This window comes from Lemur catta, chromosome 1 (assembly GCF_020740605.2).
Source record: "Lemur catta isolate mLemCat1 chromosome 1, mLemCat1.pri, whole genome shotgun sequence".
Taxonomy (NCBI): domain Eukaryota; kingdom Metazoa; phylum Chordata; class Mammalia; order Primates; family Lemuridae; genus Lemur; species Lemur catta.
The window spans coordinates 284,274,735-284,293,923 of NC_059128.1; the positions used below are offsets into that span (position 1 = coordinate 284,274,735).

Consider the following 19,189-nt stretch of genomic DNA (forward strand, 5'->3'; position numbering starts at 1 on the left):
GCTTTTTCCAGTTGTTCTGCCTTGAACAATCTGTCTTTTAACCTTGCTGGTGTATCTGTTGGGAGGATTGCTAGGGCTGTGGTAAATGCTTATGTAATTTTGTTAGATGTTGCCAAATTCCCCTCCTTAATGGTTGCGTCATTTGGAAACTGCAATTAGGCCTCTTGGAGAAGGTGATCCTTGAACAAAGGCTTTAAGTAGGTGAAGGGGAAATCTGGGGAAATAGCAGTCTGGGAACTCTTGTGTCCAAAGCCCCAAGACAAGGGCATGCCAGGAGCAGTCAGCGTCTCTCTCTTCTTTTGTTTTGAGCAATAGGGTCTCGCTCTGTCACCCAGGCTGGAGGTGCAGTGGCACGATCATAGCTCACTGCAGCTTTGACCTCCTAAGCTCAGGTGATCCTCCAGCCTCAGCCTCCTGAGTAGCTGGGACTACAGACATATGCCAACATGCCTGGCTGTCTTTTTAACTTGTAACTATGGTACTATGATTCAAACTGCTACAATAATTCTATGTTTTCTTGATTTTAAAAATATATAAACTGTTAAAGGCTGATTCTTGAGTATTCTTCTATTTTGCTACAGTTATCCAATCTTTTCCTTTTTAAACTCTTCATTAAGTCTGGTCTCTGAGGACTAGAGAAGGTGACTTGTCTCCGTTGTTAGAGGAGTTCATTCAGGCCTCTGAACATCCTTGGCATGTGTGTTCAATTGTCTTTTAAGTTAAAACAGGAAAAAATTTTGGGACCTTATATCTTTTTTTTTTTTGAGACAGAGTCTTGCTCTGTTGCCTAGGCTAGAGTGCTGTGGCGTCAGCCTAGCTCACAGCAACCTCAAACTCCTGGGCTCAAGCAATCCTCCTGCCTCAGCCTCCTGAGTAGCTGGGACTACAGGCATGTGCCACCATGCCCGGCTAATTTTTTCTATACATTTTTAGTTGTCCAGCTAATTTCTTTCTATTTTTAGTAGAGATGGGGTCTCACTCTTGCTCAGGCTGGTCTCGAACTCCTGAGCTCAAACGATCCGCCCGCCTCGGCCTCCCAAGTGCTAGGATTACAGGCGTGAGCCACCGCGCCCGGCCAGGGACCTTATATCTTGTGACTAGTCTGTGTGTATCGGTTGTGGTTCCTTTTCTGCAAACTTACACAGTATAAAACTTGAACACTAATGTATTATTTTTCTTTTGGTTTTACCTCCTGGGGGCAGTAGTTATACAGATTGGGTGCTGGGAGAGAGTGTGTGTGCTTACGCGTGAGGATTCGGAAGAGGACAGGTGGAGACCACGGTGAGGACCCGGAGGAAGCTAGATGGAGTTGGTGTAACGTAAAGCCAGTGATGAAACGGCAGGGTTTACTGAGCTGGGATTTAAATGCAATGTCGTTTGGCAGACCTGACAGAGGAGATCAGTGACAGCTGACAACCAGATGGAGGTGATCCCCATCGCGTCCACTGTAGGAGTGACTTCCTTGAACTTGGCCTTTAGACTTCTTGAAACTTTGAGGTTCAGAGCTGTGGGAGTGTCATTTGCTTTACTTCTCAAATACGTGCCTTCTAATAAAGGGAGGACGATGTTTATTCATGGAAATGGGGAGTCAGTTGCCTGGTCACTATAGGGGGATGGACTGAACCTTCTTTCTACCTATAGAGTCTGGATACCGTCTGCATCCTTTGTTGTGCTTTTTCATTGACCGTCACTCCCTGCCCCAGCCCCAAATATGAAAGCCTTTCATAGACAGATGCTTGGGAGGGTTTCCTTGCTTCACGATCAGGAATTCCCATGAAAGAGCTCCCAATTTCAAGCATTAATTTTCATTACTGCATTGACGTTATCCATGAATTATAGCAAATCTACTTTATGGAGTGTTGAACAGGCTGAGATGACTTCCCAGTTTGTGACGTTGGATGTTTTTATCGTCCATTTGACGGTCTTGAAAGTCTGTTTCACCAAAAGCTGTTGAGGAGAAATAATTAATGTGCAGTCTAGGGGCAACCTTAGACTTAGGCTGACAGACAATACCCTCTGTAACACATTGTTTTCAAGCATGAATGAACTGCCTAATGGGGGATTGTGGCTTTCTTTTTGTTAACAGTATGCTCAAAGAATGGCTATTTCTGCAAATTTTTCTACAAAGCAAATCTTGGATAAATTATATGTTTCCTTTGACTTTTTTGTTCAAAAACAGGATCATAGACTGTTGCTTGGAGGGGCCTTAAAGTTAGGTCATCTCTAGTGCTAGTCCAGTCACTCTCCTGCTTTTTTAAGTCTCTCTGGGGTCCCAGCTAGGAGATCATCCAGCCCCTGGTTGGGAGCAGGACACTTGCTGGTACTGCCCCCCGTGCAGGTTCTCGCTGGGACTGGAGCACTTCCGTTGAACTAAGATCCATCCTGCTGTCTTTCCCACCGATTAGTGCTCCTGAGCCTACGAAGCCCCACGGAATAAATCTAACCTTTTAAAATTAAGACTTAGCCCATTAGCTGAAGACAGCTGTCTTGTTAACAGGCTGAAATACTCCAGGTGTCTTCAACAGTTTAAGACAAAGTGAGAGATATGTTTTATTGATAGAGTTACTATTTCCTTTTACTAAAATTATACTAAAGAATTTGAAGAAAAATTATACTGTGTCAGAGAATCAAATATTTAGAATCTTTAAGTAATATTTTTTACCCAACATAAATCTCCAAATAAAAATACTGATCTTGAAAATACGTGGTATCAGGTATTTCAGAAAGCTATACACCAGGTACGAATTGAACATTTTCTTTTTCTTTGGTACTCTCTCATGGTTATAATTTTCCTGATCCTTTATACTTCTGTGATAAGTAAGACCTTTACACAGCTTTGTATGTTTAAGAATTGGTACAATGGAAAGCAGATGACAGAAATGTTCACTCTGCCTGCAGAAGGTCGTCTGGAACCTGTATTTTCAGCCAATCGTCGCCAATATAACTGTCTAAGATTAAGTAGTAAACTTAATCACATGAAGAAATTGAGAAGCAGCACAAAGCAATAGCAAAGAATTGAGTTCAAAGCCTGGCTGCCTGGGTTCGAATCCCAGCTGTGGTCCCCCCATCAGCTGCTTGCCTTCGGACCAACTAGGGGACTTCTCAGTGCCTTGGTTTCCATGTGAAGGTCCAGTGAGTTTGTGGGAAGTGCTTAGGGCATGCAGCCCCAGTGCTGTCTGTATAGGGGCAGTAAACAGATGGCCCTTCTGACTTCTTTAGCCAGCAGCTTCTCTCTCTGCTTGCATCCCAATGTGATGCTATTAGGAGGCGGGGCCTTTGGGAGGTGATTTGGTCATGTGGTCAGAGCCCCCATGAAAGACATTAGTGTCCTTATAAAAGAGGCCCCTGAGAGCTCTCCCACCCCTTCCACCATGTGAGGGCACAGCAAGAACAAGGCGCTAAATCTGCTGCTGCCTTGATCTCGGGCTTCCAGCCTCCAGAACTGAGAAATACACTATGAGCCACCTAGTCTGTGGCATTTTGTTATGGCAGCCCTGACTGATGCTTGGACATAGAGTTTGTTGAAATTTACCTGTTATACTAAATCACTGAATCATCTTTTAAAATTCTTTCCCCCCATGTTTAATTAGTTCTTACCTGCTTTGAACATAAAAAGTTTAAAATTACACAATTAATACATGAATATGAGTTTGGAAAAAATCTCAGGGGATACAATAATAATAGTAATTCAGGAAATAGTGAAGGCCTGTGTCAGTCATCTGACTGCATATTACAGAAAATTTAATTAATTACATTTAGCATAAATAATACAAAACTGCTTGGTTCATGTCAGACCCCAGGGCTCTGCTTCTCCTTCTCGGGGATTCTCTGGGCTGGGCTTTCCTCGCCTGAGGCTTGTCCAGCGGTTCCCGCAGCAGTTAGATGGCGAGTGCCCACATCTCTCTGCACATGCTGCCGCTGGAGCTTTCCCTGCGCACGGCTCCCCTGCACGTCTCTGCTCCCTGTGCTCCCTGCCCATCCCCCCTCACTCAATCTCTGTGTCTCCCCTGCTTAGCCAGGAGCCCTGGTGGTGGGTGTGGAGACGCATACAGGGAGAGAAGTTTTTGTTAATGGCATTGTGTTTTGGATTACTCTTGTCAGTTGTTTTGATAAGTCTCTCCTTCCTCACCAAAAAAAGAAATCATAGTTGTTGAAATAAATGGTCAGAGTTGACTCTTAATAAACAGCAATTTTCTGAACAGGAGTCTCTGAACACAGGCACATCAATCTTAAGCCTCATATTTGCTTTTTTTTATTTTAACTTTATTTTTATTTATATTAATCAATAAAATAATTTTTGCGAGATCAGCCGTATTGCCAGGACAACGCTTCTGGCCCCATTTTTGCTCTTAGTAGCTATTTTATGAACAGCTGAATCCTTACTGGTTTTGCTCACCCCTCTTTACCCATGGGGTTAAAATGAAAAATCAGCCTGGAAGTTGCTCTTACAGTTCATCCCTCAAAGCTCTAATGACTTTTCTGCTTAGTGGTTGGATTATATCGGGAAACTGCAAAGTTTATGTTGTTCATTTAATTACCTATCACTTGAACCTAGATTGAATTCTTCTGGGGTTTTACACTTAAGCTCTGCCCCATCTTTTATGTGCTGATTCTCTATACCCCATTTTCAAAGTACCTCTAATTTTCATAAAACTGGATGTAAAGATTTAAGAATATACTGATTAATAATGGCTATGTATTCTGAGAAAATTATGATGGTTTTTCTTCACATGCTTATTCAATCAATGTAGAGCTCCAATAGGTTAGAAGAATTTGGCCTTCAAATCTAAATTGGGGGTACCAGGGCTGCCGTAACAAAATACCACAGACTGGGTGGCTTAACAGACATTTATTGCCTCACGGTTCTGGAGACTGAAGGTCCAGGATGAAGCTCTTGGCTTCATAAACTAAACCTGGTTTGTCCTGAGTCCTCTCTCCTTGGCTCATCTTCTCTCTCCCTCCATGTGGCGTTTCCGCACCCGTGATGTCTGTTCACGTTTTCTCCTATGAGCACACCCATCACATGGGATTAGGCCCACCCTAAAGACCTCATTTTAACTTAGTTACCTTATTAACTGAAGACCTTATTATCTTCAAATTACAGGTATGTTCTGAGTACGGGGGTTAGGGCTTCATCGTATGGATTTGAGGGGTGGGGGACACAAATGAGCCCATAACAAGTGCTGAGGCCAGCTGGGCACAGGCTAAATCCCCAGTCACATCAAGTGACGTCTTTGCCCTTGGCAGATGTGCTGACTGACCTGTCATCTTTCAGACTAACACAGGTAAAGGTTCAGTCCCTGATGGAACATGGGAGAAGGGCTAACTCTGTAGTCTCTGTTTGGATTGGGCTTATTGTAAGCAGGTTTCCCAGGGGCGATAAGCTTGGAGGGGGACTTGTGCACTTATGGGGACTTTATTGCAAGGACAGAGAGCGAGAGAGTGTGTGTAGTTTTACGTAGAAAACCAAGTAAAGGAGGAAAAAGCCTCCATTTAGTTGGCTCACTTTCCACTTAGCAAAGAGTAATGATTTTTATACATTAATCTTGGAACCTTTCAATGAGGCATCAGAAATTGGCAAAGATAAGAAACCTGAAGCTAACTGAAGGTTTTTTATTTTATTGATTTTTTAAGATGACTACCAAATAAAGGAGCAAGGTGAAAGGTGATAAGTTAAAGCATAAAAATTGTATTTATCTAACAGACATATAGTACAAGTAACCCTTTTTAAGTACTGTGTGTCAGGCCTTGTTCCAGGCAATTTGTGTGCATTGGCTCATTTAATCCTCACCGCAGCCCTGTTGAGGAGTGGTGTTCTTATTTTCCCATTTCACGTGTGCTGCCCGAGGCCCAGGAAGGGTGAGTGGTCTCCCCGGCGTAGTTAGTTGATGAGGGGTGGCTTGGAGACGGGGACTTGGGCAGTCAGACTCCCAGGCCCCGCCCACCCACCGCGCCTTCTGTCCAGAAATGGCATTGCTCTCCGCCCTGACTTGACATTATGTGAATTTTGGAGGTTTTATTTTTAGGTTCATGATAGCAAAATAAGCAAGTGTGTTAATGGCCCACATCAATTCCCAGTGATTTCTTAAAGATCAATGTAAAAGCAATTTGGAAAATGGTTTTGCTTAAAGTAAGAGGATCCTCTGAGTATAAGAATTTTAGTCATCTGTATTAAAGGGTTCTTATTAGCTTAAGTATGATACAGTTATACTATCATTTTATGAAAACAAAGTGGATTTTTCATTTCTGTTAAAGCTAAGATAAAAGAGCTGAATTAACAACCAAGTGTGCAGCGTAAAGTTAGACACAGCTGGATGGGTGACTAGTATCTGCCACTAGCCAGCTTTGTGCTCCGAACACGTGGACCTCTCAAGCCTTACTTTCTGTCTGTCAATCAGGGTTGTGTTTGCGCTTTTCCTCCCAGGAGTTATGGTGAAGACTAAATGGCATTTGGGTGGACGCTGAGTTTATTTTGGTGAAGCTGTTTATGGTCACTGCTCTGGGTTCCTTTTCTGCATGGGGGTTTTGGGCTGTTCTCTTGAAGTTGGAGAAGCAGTGGCCATAGAGCACAGTGAAACTGGCTGCGATTGAGCTGGCCCTGTCCCTCCTTAGCTCTGTGTCCAGGGCAAGTGACTCACCTCTTCTGGCCCTTACTCTCCTCCTGGGAAAGTTACACGCACCTCGTGCAGGCATCGTGAGGGCTAAGTTCACTCTTCTAGGCCTGGCACTGGGTTTTCTTGAGACTAGGCATTTAAAGGTACAAAACAATCTTGTGATGTCATTTTATTAATATTAAATATAAAATTACCTGAAAATACCAATTTTATAAACTTTAGAGCCTGTCTTGCCTGTATTCACCTAAAAATATGATAACTGAATTTCTCTTTATTCCCTTTGTAGGTGCTGGAGATCAGAATTTATTCACCTCTGTTTACCCAACGCTTTCCCAGCAGCTTCCGAGAGAACCAATGGAATGGAGGAGGTATGATGTGTTTGTTTTTTGGCTGAATCGCCCTCTTCATTTTTGAGACATTTGTGTGATCTAGTGTAGCAGCACAAGTTAAAGCCCAAGTTCTGAAGTCTGTTGTGAAGAAACAGAATGGCTTTACATAGGTGTGGGTCTTATTCTTTACAGGATAGGCTGATTTTCTTAATGAGATGTTGGGGGTAAAAACAAGACAATTCTTTTGAGTTAAAGACTCACTTTTATAGGAATGACCTGTGACTCTTCATGGTTAGTCAGAATGTCTTAGAGGCACAGGCAATTTACAGAGAAGACAGGGACTCAGATTCTACTTAAAGCAGAGATGTGGGCTTATATCTACCTTCTGACAAGAGCCCCCTTCCTCGCTGAGCTCCTGTGCACTTTTATTAAGGATGGAAAGGCATACAGAAAGGTATTACTTAAAAATTAGAGGAGAAGCCAGATCAGCCATTCGAATGGCTCTGTTGTATGTGTATAATTGGTCATTTGTCATTGACCGGGAATCATCTTCTTGGAAAACTTATTTCTGGTAAGAGCAAATAATATTTGTGGAAAATGTTTGGATTTTGTCTTTTCAATACAAGTAATCTGATTTTACCCAGGGTGCATACACAGCATACTCTGTTGTTATTCTTGTGCATGTGGTTCGGATTCTGTAGCATCATTCCTTTCTGGCCACCAGGTTGTGCCCTGGTAACGTCAGGAGTTAATGTGGGTTTATAGGGGTGACTTACCTGGGCCCTCTAGTGAAGATAGTCTAATCTCTGTGCCTGATGATAGTGTCTTACAAAGTATGCATTTAGCTACTAATATTTGATATAAAGAGTATACAGAGGGTAAGAGAAAAATTGCTCAACATAGGAGGTCCAATGCTATGAAGGAGAGAAAATATTAATAAGTTTAGCAAATAGAGGCATTTCATACCTGAAGAAGTGGAGTAATCTATAAAGGATTTTAACTAAGTATATATTATTTAAACATTCAGAAAGGTGAAAGAAGAAAAATGTGTCCATGAAACAAGAGAGGGGGTTATGAGAAAAAAGCTGAAACAAACTATGTAGATTTAATGTATGTATTTATCTCTTCACCTTTCTGAAACCCTGCTGAATGGATCAAATAAATACTAAGCAAATAAATGGACTGAAAACAATGGACCAAATAAATACTAAACAACACGACTTAAAGGACTAAAAAGGCATAAATATGCAAGGACAGAGGCAGGGAGAGGCGACAGCAGCAGCCAGGAGAGGTGGGTGTGAGGGAGAAGGAAGACAGGTGGAGGGACTAGGGACGAGAGCCGAAAAGTCAACCCCACGTGTCTGCAGAGGTGGCTCCATGAGAGCAGGCGAGTCCCTGACAGGTGAAGAAGCGCAGACCTTGGAAGGCCAGGACGAGAGCAGGGTTGGGGAAGCTCAGCAGAGGTGCAGACAGGGGCGGTTGGACTCAGCCCCACTCCCATCTGTAGTGAAGTGATTGCTCTCGTCCCCTTCTGTAGGAGCCTTGGGTAGGAGGCACTGCAGAAATGCCACTCTAAAGCCAGCAAGTGTGAGTTCTGGACAGGGCACAGCTCAGGTCCAAGAACTCTGTAGCTGTATCCATGCTTCCTAGGCAAAAGAGTAGAGAATTCATCTCAGGAAATTGGATAGCCCCAGAAAAAAGACTGCGTGTTCTCCTTTTCGGAAATGACAAGGGATCTGTACTGTCAAACTTAGGAAAGGGATGCGTCATCCTAGGGAAGATACGTCCACCTGAAACCTCAGAATGTGGCCTTATTGGAATAAGGGTCTTTGCAGATATGGTTAAGATAAGGATGTCAATATGAGATCATCCTGGATTAGGGTGGACCCTAAATCCAATGACACATGTCCTTATGAGAGACAAGAGCAGATACAGAGACACACAGGGGAGAAGGCCATGGAAGATGGAGGCAGAGATTAGAGTGCTACAGCCACGAGCCAAGGAAGACCAAGGGCTGGCTGCCAGCTGCCACCAGGAGCTGGGAGAGAGGCAAGGCACCCCCCACAGAGCTGCTGGAAGGAACCAACCCTGCTGACACATTGATTCCAAATTCCTGGCCTCTCAAAGTGTGAGAGGATGAAGTGCTGTTGTTTTAAGCCTCTGGGTTTGCGGTCATTTGTTGTAGCAGCTCTAGGAAACTGATACAGGAGGGGTGGTAGAGAAGGATGGGGCAGGCACCTGCTGGTGCGGGGTGCTGTGGTTTGAATGTATCCCCCAAAAGTTCATGTGTTAGAAACGTAATCCCTCTGCCAACATCAATGGATTGATGTCACTGTTATGGGGAGTGGGTTCTCTATCCTAGGAGTGGCTTTGTCACACAGTGAGCTTTCTCTGGCTCTCTGGCTCCTGCCCTCTTGCCAGGTGACGCGCTCTGCCGTGTTATAGTGCAGCAGGAAGGCCCTCGCCAGATACTGGCACCTTGATATGAGGCTTCCCAGCCTCTGAACTGTGAGCTGAATAAACTGTTGTTTATAAATTACGTGGTCTGTGATATTCTGTTACAACATCCGAAAACAGACTAGGACATGGGTGTGGCGGTGTGTGTGTGTGCGCGGGTGAGAAAAGCGTTTTAGTACTATTTGATGTTTTAAAGTATGTCTATATTAGCTTGATAAAAAGTGAAAACTAAAAATTGATTAGATCTTAGAAATGGGAAAATATTGAAACAGAAACTTTACCAGCTGCACTGACCAGCTGTGTGGTTGAAGAGTGGATCAGTGAGTTGGAAGGTTGAGCTGAGAAGCTCAGGAGACCAGCGCCAAGCGTGGGAGAAGGAAGGCGTGGAGGAAAAGCTGAGGCGTGGTCCACACGCCAGGCCTTTCAGAAGGAGGCAGTGGAGAGCCTGGCGTGCAGGTGGCAGCTGAAGAGCTGCTGTCGGGGTTTCCGGGACGTGAGTCCGGGTACTGCGTGGGCCCACTCGATGCCAAACAGAACGGAAGGAAAGCAAAGCAAACCGAAACCAGGCCAAGGAGTCAGAAAAGGAAGAAGAACCACATGTATAGTTTCTGACACACCATTTAAAATGCAACATAAAAGACAACATTTAAAAACAGTCTTCTCACAGTACTGAGGGAAAATACCTTTGAACCTAGAATTTTTTATTATTCATGTTGTTGCTCAAGAGGGAAGACTGAGTCAGCATCTCCCACTCTGAGGGCCTTGCCTGAGACAGGGATGCTGAGAAAGTTTGTTCCTCCGAGGCCTTGGGGAGGACAACTGGGGCACAGGATGGCTGGGCCTACCTAATCATTCTGGCTGCAAAAAACCACGTGTGTCTACCCCTGGGTACCTTTTGAATATTATTTTCACTGCTTGCCATGACATGGAGATATTTGGGAAGCACTGCAGTAAGTAAAAACATTTTCAGACATCTGTGAGATCAGAAACCTTACCACCCTTCTGAAATAATGAACGGATGTAGCCCAAGAAGAAGAAAAATGAACCCAGAAATCGCAGGATGAAAGAAGCAACTGCCAGCAAACAAGTCATAAAAATATTTTGTGTGAGTTAAGGTATCAGTCCTTTAAACAATGAAAAAAATCTAAAATTTCAGATGTGTGGGAAGGAGATCAGAGAAAAGTGGGCACAGACTTTAACTTTAGTTTTTGAAAACAAACAGGTTTGTGCATACTAAGAATTAAAATGAAACCAACAGTAGAATAGAAATAGATGATTAAAGTTTCAAACTGGCATAGAAAAAAATGGAAAAAGACAACTTGATTAATCTCACAAAGGACAGGAAAAAACAGCCTGCACACAGAAAATACAAAGGTTCTAGCACAAGCAGAATCACTTGAATTATGGCTGGTTTTAATTTATTAAACACAGAGCATCCTTGGATACCGATACGCAAACTCTAGCTGTGGATGCTTAAAGGAGACATAGCTACTAGAGGGGACGCTGAAGGTGTGGTGACAAGGTCCGTGTGGTGTGGTTGATTTCATAGGTGTAGTAGAGCAGCAGCCGTGTCCTCTGACAGCTCTAGATGAGATGCATGTCGCTTGTGGGATTTCTCTACGGGTTCGTTCTTCTTGAGTGGAGGAAAAAGCAGAGGTTTGTACCTCTGTTTTATTGTGCTCTACAACTAAAAATCTGTTCTCTTTCACCAAATGATTTTGTTTCTTGGATAATACGGGTTGTCCCAAAAGTATCAGTGCACTTTAAAACTTTAATAACTTAAAACTGCATTTTGGACACATGGGACACACTTTTTGTCTTTTGTAGTGACTTACAGGTTGAGTTACACTGCGAGTAAAGCCCATTGTTCTCGGAAATCTGCAGTGGCCCTGGTTAAACTGAATACTCGGATGAACGTATTACAGTGTCTTTATCCTTGAGTAAAATGAAACATTTTACAGAGCGGGAGCTTTGACATGTCCATGTGAACTGTGTTTAAAGTAATCCATAGAGTGTTTTTGGGTGGAATATTATAGTTATGATTCAGAGTTAATATTATGTATACTTCTGAATTTTTCTCAGTGATGTTTAAAAAATTGTTTATAGGTCCTATGGCCGGGCTCCAAAGATGATTCACCTAGAGTCTAACTTTGTTCAGTTCAAAGAGGAGCTGCTGCCCAAAGAAGGAAACAAAGCTCTGCTCACTTTCCCCTTCCTTCATATTTATTGGACAGAATGCTGTGTAAGTATTCACTTAGGGGGGAAAAGGAAAGTGTGTTGGAATATGGTTAAAAATTCATGGGTTCAGGTTTTGTTAAGACAGGTATGCTTTTTCAGATTTCCTGTTTAGTGTCCTCTTCATTCCTCAGCCAACGGGTGGCTCTGTCGCGGCTCGGTTCTGCTCTGGTCCAGCGTGTTGCACTCACGGTCGTCACCGAGGATAATTGCGTTTCCCGTGTTTTGAGCCTTGTGAGCGTCTCCCTGTGCCCTCGTGGCTGCTGGGTTTAGTCAGTTTTAATGGTTTAGTCTTTCCTTTCAGTTTTGTTTTCATGACACCTGTGTTCACCCTCACTCCCCTTATTGTGCGCGACAGTCTGTGCCGTCCCGTCTGCGCGGTTGTGAGCCCGCAGAGGCCAGGCCGCTGTCACAGCGCGCCTCGGGGAGCATCCCCCGACTCCACCGAGCGCGTGGGCCTTCCTGCTGCCGGCGTTGCAGCCTTTGCTTGTGTTTTCCACTGGGGTGTTCGCGAACCCAGAAAGAAGCTTTTCATTCTGTCATGAAATAATAGAAAATTCTGTGAGTCGTTTCTTCCTGTGTATTTTGACTCTATTAAGGCAGGCATTTAGCACCATACAAAGCACGTAAACCATTACACACCATGATGTTTTAGCCTAAATCTGAGGATCCAGGGGTAGTTTTTTTGTGATTTTAATGAGACAGGTCTCTGGAAGCCTGTGCTTGGTTTTCCTCAGACTTCACCCCATCTACCCTTCCTCTTTGCTGATTTTGTTCTATGTCCTTTCCCAGGGGAGTCACACAGGATGGCTTTATTCACCAATGCGTGTGATAACTGTGAGGTGTTTTCTACCAGCGAAGCTTGCTGGAGACTCGTTGCTCAGGGCTTTTGTTGAGGCTGGTCACATAGACCCTCCTCCTGGCACGCACCAAGACTCTACCTCCCGCAGGAAAGCCGGTGGTTACAAGCCGCGTCGTGTGTACGGACAGCGCAGGCCTGCTGAGGGCCTCTTATCGCAGGCTGCTGGGGACCCTCCCAAATCCGAGTTCTCAGAGTAGTCACGGGCCAGCCTTGTAAGCAGCTAAGAAGGATGACCATCCTAGGCCTGCCATGTGAACTCTGTGACCTCTCCTTGGTGATGTTAGATTTGGTCACTTGGTCAAGGAATTGTGTGGCTGCTCCATGGTGTGGTCACTTTTTTCCCCTTGTGATTATAAGCCATCTCTGGGGGCCACTCTAATAGCATGTGAGTATCCTGCTCCTTCTCCAGCTTTCCTGCCTAGATTCAGCATCCAGGAGTGACTCTTTCCTGAAGCAGCCTTTGCCCAGGGTTGCTAACCCCACTCCGCCCACTCTTGTCATCCGGTGCTCTGTGTGCAGGAGGGGGGTCCATGGATCTCTGTGTCCTCAGTGGGTGTAGTCAGTTACCCTTACTTACTCCGATGCTCAAGTTGTCCCAGATTTGGCTGATGAGACTCACTTCAAGCTGGGTCCCATGTCCTTTTGAGCACTTTCTAGTAACTTTCTGGCATAACAAGGTATTTCAGGTTCTTGTAGCTGGGTACCCTTGTCCTGGAATAGCCATTTCTTCACAGAGCCCTAGTTGCTTTGGCAGTAGGTGTGCTCATGGCTTCCAGAGTGTTACTGCTTCTCTGCCCTTGGAGTCGACAGAGCTAAGAAAGGATGTGTCTTAGAAATCTTGGGTTGATACTGCTGCCTCCAGTTTTAGTTTAACCCCACAGGGTTTCTTGCCTTGCCCCCTTCCATGTTTATATATGCTCTCAACAGTATATCGACACATTTACTTATTTGCTCAGTCCTGCAATGTGCATAAGGTAGTTTCAGCATTGTCACACACACCACAACTAAAATCAAACCTAGTAAGAAGAGACCCAGTTTGCTTGTAGTTAATGCTTTTCCTAGACTGGCAGCTCACGTTCATAGTGTGTGTTAGCTTCATCCTTTCAGTGTTTTCTTAGTTACTCTTGCAGGTTTGACTTTGGTATTTTTATTGGGATCATATTGAGTTTAAAAATTAACACGCAGCACTAACATCTTGATGATGTTAAGAGATCTTAAATAAGAACAAGGGACGTCTTTCCTTTTGTGCAAGTCTGCTTTTGTGTTTTATACTTTTTTCATTATAGATTTTTTAAAATTCCTGTTAAATTTATTTCCAAGTATTTTTTATTGTTGCTGTTGTCAATGGAGCTTTCTCTGCTATCGTTTCTTCTGGTTGGTTATTTTTTTTTTAGTATTTTCATGTAACTTTGCTGAATTCTTTTATTGTTTGATTTAGTTTCCATTGATTCTCTAGGCCCCCAGAGCCTAGGGATTTCCAGATGCTGTGTCTTGTCAATTTGCAGATAGTTTTACTTCTTACATCTCAAATTATTTTCTCTGATCTAAGACATTGTTAAATAGCAGGGAAATAGTCCCCTTTGCCTTGTTCCTGACCTTACTGGGAATACCTGTAGGGCTTCCCCATTAAGTAGGATGCTGGCTGTAAGATTTAGGCAGATATATGATCATGTGAAGGAAGTATCCATCCATTCTTACTTTCCCAAGCATTTTTGTTATATTATTATTATGTGAGTTGGATTTTGTTAAAGGCATTTTCAGACTCAACGGAGATACTCAAATGATTTTTCCCCCTTGTATCTACTAGTGTATTAAATCATATTAATGGGTTTCCTAATGTTAAACTATGCTTGCATTTCTGGTATACATCCCACTTGGTCATAGTATTATTTTCTTAATGTGGTATTAAGAGTCTGTTCATTGAAATTGTTTTAGGATTTTTTTTGTGTCTATATTCACAAGTGATTGGTCTACAGCTTTTGTGCAGTCTTTAATGAGGTTTAGGTATTGATGTTATACTGAATTCATTAAAAGAATTTGGAAGTTTTTACTTATTTTCTATTTCTGGAATAATTGATGTAGCACTGGAGCTATCTGGTCTCTAAGGTTTGATGGAATTGTGTGAACTATCTGACCCAGGTACTTTCTTATGGGATAGTTCCTTGATAACTTTCTGTATCCCATCCATGAAAATTGGTCTGTTTCAGACATTTGTCAATTTTGATAAGCTATATTTTTCATAGAAATTACATATTTCATTAAGTTTTAAAATTTCTTTTGTCTTTCTTTTTTTTTTTTTTTTTTTTTGAGGTAAGAGTCTCACTCTGTTGCCAGGGCTATGAGTGCTGAGGCGTCAGCCTAGCTCACAGCAGCCTCAAACTCCTGAGCTCAAGGAATCTTACTGCCTCTGCCTCCCAAGTGGCTGGGACTACAGGTGCATGCCCCCACGCCCGGCTAATTTTTTTCTGTTTTTAGTTGACCAGCTAATTTTTTCTATTTTTAGTAGAGACGGGGTCTCGCTCTTGCTCAGGCTTGTCTGGAACTCCTGACCTCAAGCAATCCTCCTGCCTCGGCCTCCCAGAGTGCTGGGGTTACAGGCGTGAGCCACCGCACCTGGCCTTAAAATTTATTTTCATTGAAGTATATGAAGTGGTCTTTTTTTACTTTTAAAACGTGCTCTGTGTCAGTAGTTATTTCCCCATCATTATTTCTTATTTTGTATATTTGTGCTTTTGCTTTTTCTTCCTTAAGTTAGCTAGTTTGATTTTTTTTCCCCCAGAGAACCAGGATTTTATTAATCTGATTTACTGTGCGTCTGTTTTCTGCTCATTAATTTCTGTGCTTTCATTTTTATTATTTCCTTCTTTTTGTTTTTTATGGTTTACTTTGTTCTTTTTATAGTTTTTTTTGAGTTTGGAGTGCATTTATTTTTCTTCGTTAATTTTTATTGATACAGGCCTTTAAAGTTATGAATTTTTCTCTGGTTGCTGCTGTAAATATTCTCCAGTGTTTTATCATTATTTTCCAGAAAAATCTTCATTTTCTGTTTATATTTCCTTTTTCATCCAATGTCAAAGTTTTTTTAGTTTCTAGAAAGAAAGAAATTTTTTAAAAATTTTGTTAAAAATTCTAGTTTTATTGCATTGTGATCAGAAAGTGTTTAGAGTATTTCTGCTTTATAAAACTTATGTTTTCTCTGTGACCTAATAAATGATTAATTTTTGTGGGTATTCCGTATGTGTTTGAGATGTATTTTCTTTATTTCCAGATTGTAATGTTAAATATTTATCCACAGATCTATCTTACTGATTGTGTTGGTTAGGTCACTTAGATTTTAATGTTGTCCTTTTGGCCTATCTTTAACTGATAGTTATGTGGTAAAGTCTATTATTGGTGTGTTTTTTATTTCTTTTGCATCTTCTGTAGTTCTTGTTTTGTGTATGTGGTTGATGTGGTATTTGGTGTATAGATATTTATAACTATTGTAGTTTTTATGGAGTAAAATATGTCATTTAAGAATGGTGTCTGGGTAATGTATCTTGCTCAGGAAAGCCTTGTCTATCTGAAGATAACTGATTATCTCCTATTTTCTTTTAATAATTTTATAATTTGCATCTTACGTTTGTATCTGTTTTAGCTTCAAGATATTTTTATGTAGGTAGGAGCTGTGGAGGTTGAGGGTCTAATTTTACCATGTAAATGGGAAGCATTTAGAGATGCCTAGCACTGTTTCCTAATAGTCTGTCTTTTCTCCACTTATTGGAAATATCACCTTTATTTTAAACCAACATCCTGTATGTAGAATATTCTGAACATTTCAGTTCTACTGATGATTGTCTATTCTGTGCCAGAATCAGACTTGTAATTACTACATTTTCATGATATGTATTGATATCTGCTCTTTTAAAATAAGCCTCTTGGTTAGTATACATTTTCTCTTCCATATGTCAAGTGTGCAAATTGTTTTCTGAAGATGGCTGTTCTAATGTGTCCCGTCCCTGTGCTCCTTTCTACGTGACAGTGACTTTCCTGTGAGAGGCTGAGTCTGGGTTTTCTACGCTTGAATCTGGGTGGGCCTCTGCCTGTGGTAGGAGCGACACTGTGATATTTGAGACTAAGTCATAAAAGGTAATTCATCTTTTGCCGAGAAGGATTCTCTGGGGATGCTTGTTCTAAGAACCCAGCCACCATGCTGAGAGGAAGCCAAGCATCTCCTTGGGAAGGCCACTGCGAGGTGTTCAGCCCCCATCCCAGGGAGACCATCTACCTCCCAGCCTTAAAGCGCTGCAGCTGATGCCCGGTGGCGCAGAGACTGCTGTCCCCACCAAATCCTCTCTAGGTTGTAGATCTGTGACCCGAGAAATGTGCTAAACCACAACAGTGTGGAGTGGTTTGTTACACAGCAGTAGGTGCCTGGAACACCAGTTGGAAAAAGAGAAGGCTAGAGACATTTTGATTGGGATTGCCTTGAATAAGTTTTCGATTCTAATCCCAATCAATTTGGGAAGAATTTAAATCAGTTATCTTCTCAAATATAGGAACATGGTGTGTTTTTCTATTCTTTTTGCCATTTTTATGTCCTTCAGTAATGTGTTATAATATTTTTAATGGAAGTCTTGCGTTTTTATTGTTAGGTTTAGTTTTTATGGCCATTTTGAATGAGTTTTTTTTTCCTTAAAATTACATTCTAATAGGGGGATCATTTTTTTAGAGTCTTGATTATCATCTATAAAAAAAGATTTCTGGAGTAAGTTGATAACATTTAGGATTTTAGATCTAAAAATAAAACTCTTTGTTGTGTTATCTCACTGGCTGCTTTAGAGTTTGTAGTATACATCTGTAACTTGTCACGTTCTTGCTTCAGCTAGTGTTATCTGGCCACAGGCACAGCGAACTTGGCAACAGCGCGCCTCCCTCTTCTCCTTCCCGGCCATTGGGGCTGCTGTCATCCTACACATTATTACTAGTTTTGCTTTAGTCGATTATGTTTTAAAGATATTAAAAATGAGACATGTCTTTTATATTTATCCATTTAGTTACCATTTCCATTGCTCTCCATTCCTTTGTGTAGATGCAGATTTTCATTTTTTATTTATTTATTTTTTAATAGGGGGTGTGTCTCACTGTGTTGCTCAGGCTGGTCTCGAACTCATGGGCTCAAAGCTATCCTCCGGCCTCAGCCTCCGAAAGTGCTGGGATTATAGGTGTGTGAGCCACCGCGCCTGGCCGAGATTTTCATTTGGTATTAATTTCCTCTGACTAAAGGATTTCTTTAACCTTTCTTGTAGTGCAGGTCTTTTGGTTGTAAGTTCTTTCAGCTTTTGAATATATGATAAAGTCTTTATTTTACCTTCACTTTTGAAAAATATTTTCATTGCGAGGGAATTCTAGCTTGACAGTTTGTTTTTTCTTTAAAAACTTTAAACATGTTACTCCACTGTCTTTTGGTTTACATTGTTTCCCACGAGAAATCTTTCATTTTTGTCTTTGTTATTTTGTACATAAATAATCTTTTTTCCTTTGGCATTTTAAGATTTTTTTCTTTATCACTGTTTTTTTTTTTTTTTAAGGACTGAGTCTTACTCTGTAGCCCAGGCTGGAATGCGGTGGCACGGTCATAGCTCACTGTAGCCTCGGACTCCTGGGCTTCAGGTGATCCTCCTGCCTCAGCCCTCTGAGTAGCTGGGACTACAGGTGTGTGCCACCACTCCTGGCTAATTTTAAATTTTTTTGTGGAGACGTGATCTCACTATTGTCCAGGCTGGCCTCGAAGTCCTGGCCTGAAATGATCCTTCCACGTTGGGCTCCCAAAGTGCTGGGATTAGAGGTGTGAGCCACTGTGCCTGGCCTATCACGAGTTTTTAACAGTTTGATTATGATATGCTTTGGTGTAGGTTTCTTCATACTTCTTGTGCTTGTGGTTTTTTGGGCTTTTTGGGTTTATAATTTTGATCTAATTTCTAAAAATTTTTGGTCATTCTAGTATTTTTCTGTTCCTCCTTCTCTCTTGGGGACTCCAAATACGTATTTGTATACATGCACACGTGCACACACACACACACACACACACACACACACACACACACGTGAGTGCCACTTGAAGTCCCATAGCTCACTGATGTTTTTTCAGTCTTTTTTTTCTCTTTGTTTCATTTGGATAATTTTTGTTGCTACGTCGTCATTGTGACTAATCCTTTTTCTTCTGTAGTGTCTACTCAGCTCCAATCTACACAGTATTTTTTCATTTTAGACATTGTGGTTTTTATCTCTAGAAGTTCTTTTTTTCTTTAAATATCTTCCATGTGCTTAACTGTAATCCTCCATCTTCAACATGAAATGTGTTATGGTAGTGACAGTAGTTACTGTAACTATTTTAATTCCTTGGTCTACTAATTCTATTCTCTGTGTCATTACAGGGTCTATTTCTATTGATAAATTTTTCTACTTATTACTGATTGTATATTCTTTCTTCTTTGCCTGCTTGGCAATTTTTATTGGATACCAGACATTGTGAATTTTATTTTGTTCGATGCTGGGTATTTTTTATTCCTCTAAATTTTCTTGAGCTTTGTTCAATTAAGTTACTTAATAAGTTTGATCCTTTTGGGAATAGCTTTTATGATTTGATGGGTCTAGGGCAGTGCTCAGTCCGGGACTAATTATCCTTACCACGAGGGAAGATCATCCTGAGT

At 41.8% G+C, this 19,189-nt stretch overlaps 1 protein-coding gene across 1 annotated transcript in view; it reads left to right on the top strand.

The window, feature by feature from the left end:
- Positions 1 to 19,189, top strand: part of TRAPPC10 (trafficking protein particle complex subunit 10) — an 81,409-nt gene that overhangs the window by 10,506 nt on the left and 51,714 nt on the right. Inside the window, exons 2-3 of the mRNA XM_045540782.1 lie at positions 6,901 to 6,982; positions 11,507 to 11,642. Of these exons, the coding sequence (XP_045396738.1) occupies positions 6,901 to 6,982; positions 11,507 to 11,642 (218 nt within the window). The remainder of the gene's footprint in view (positions 1 to 6,900; positions 6,983 to 11,506; positions 11,643 to 19,189) is intronic.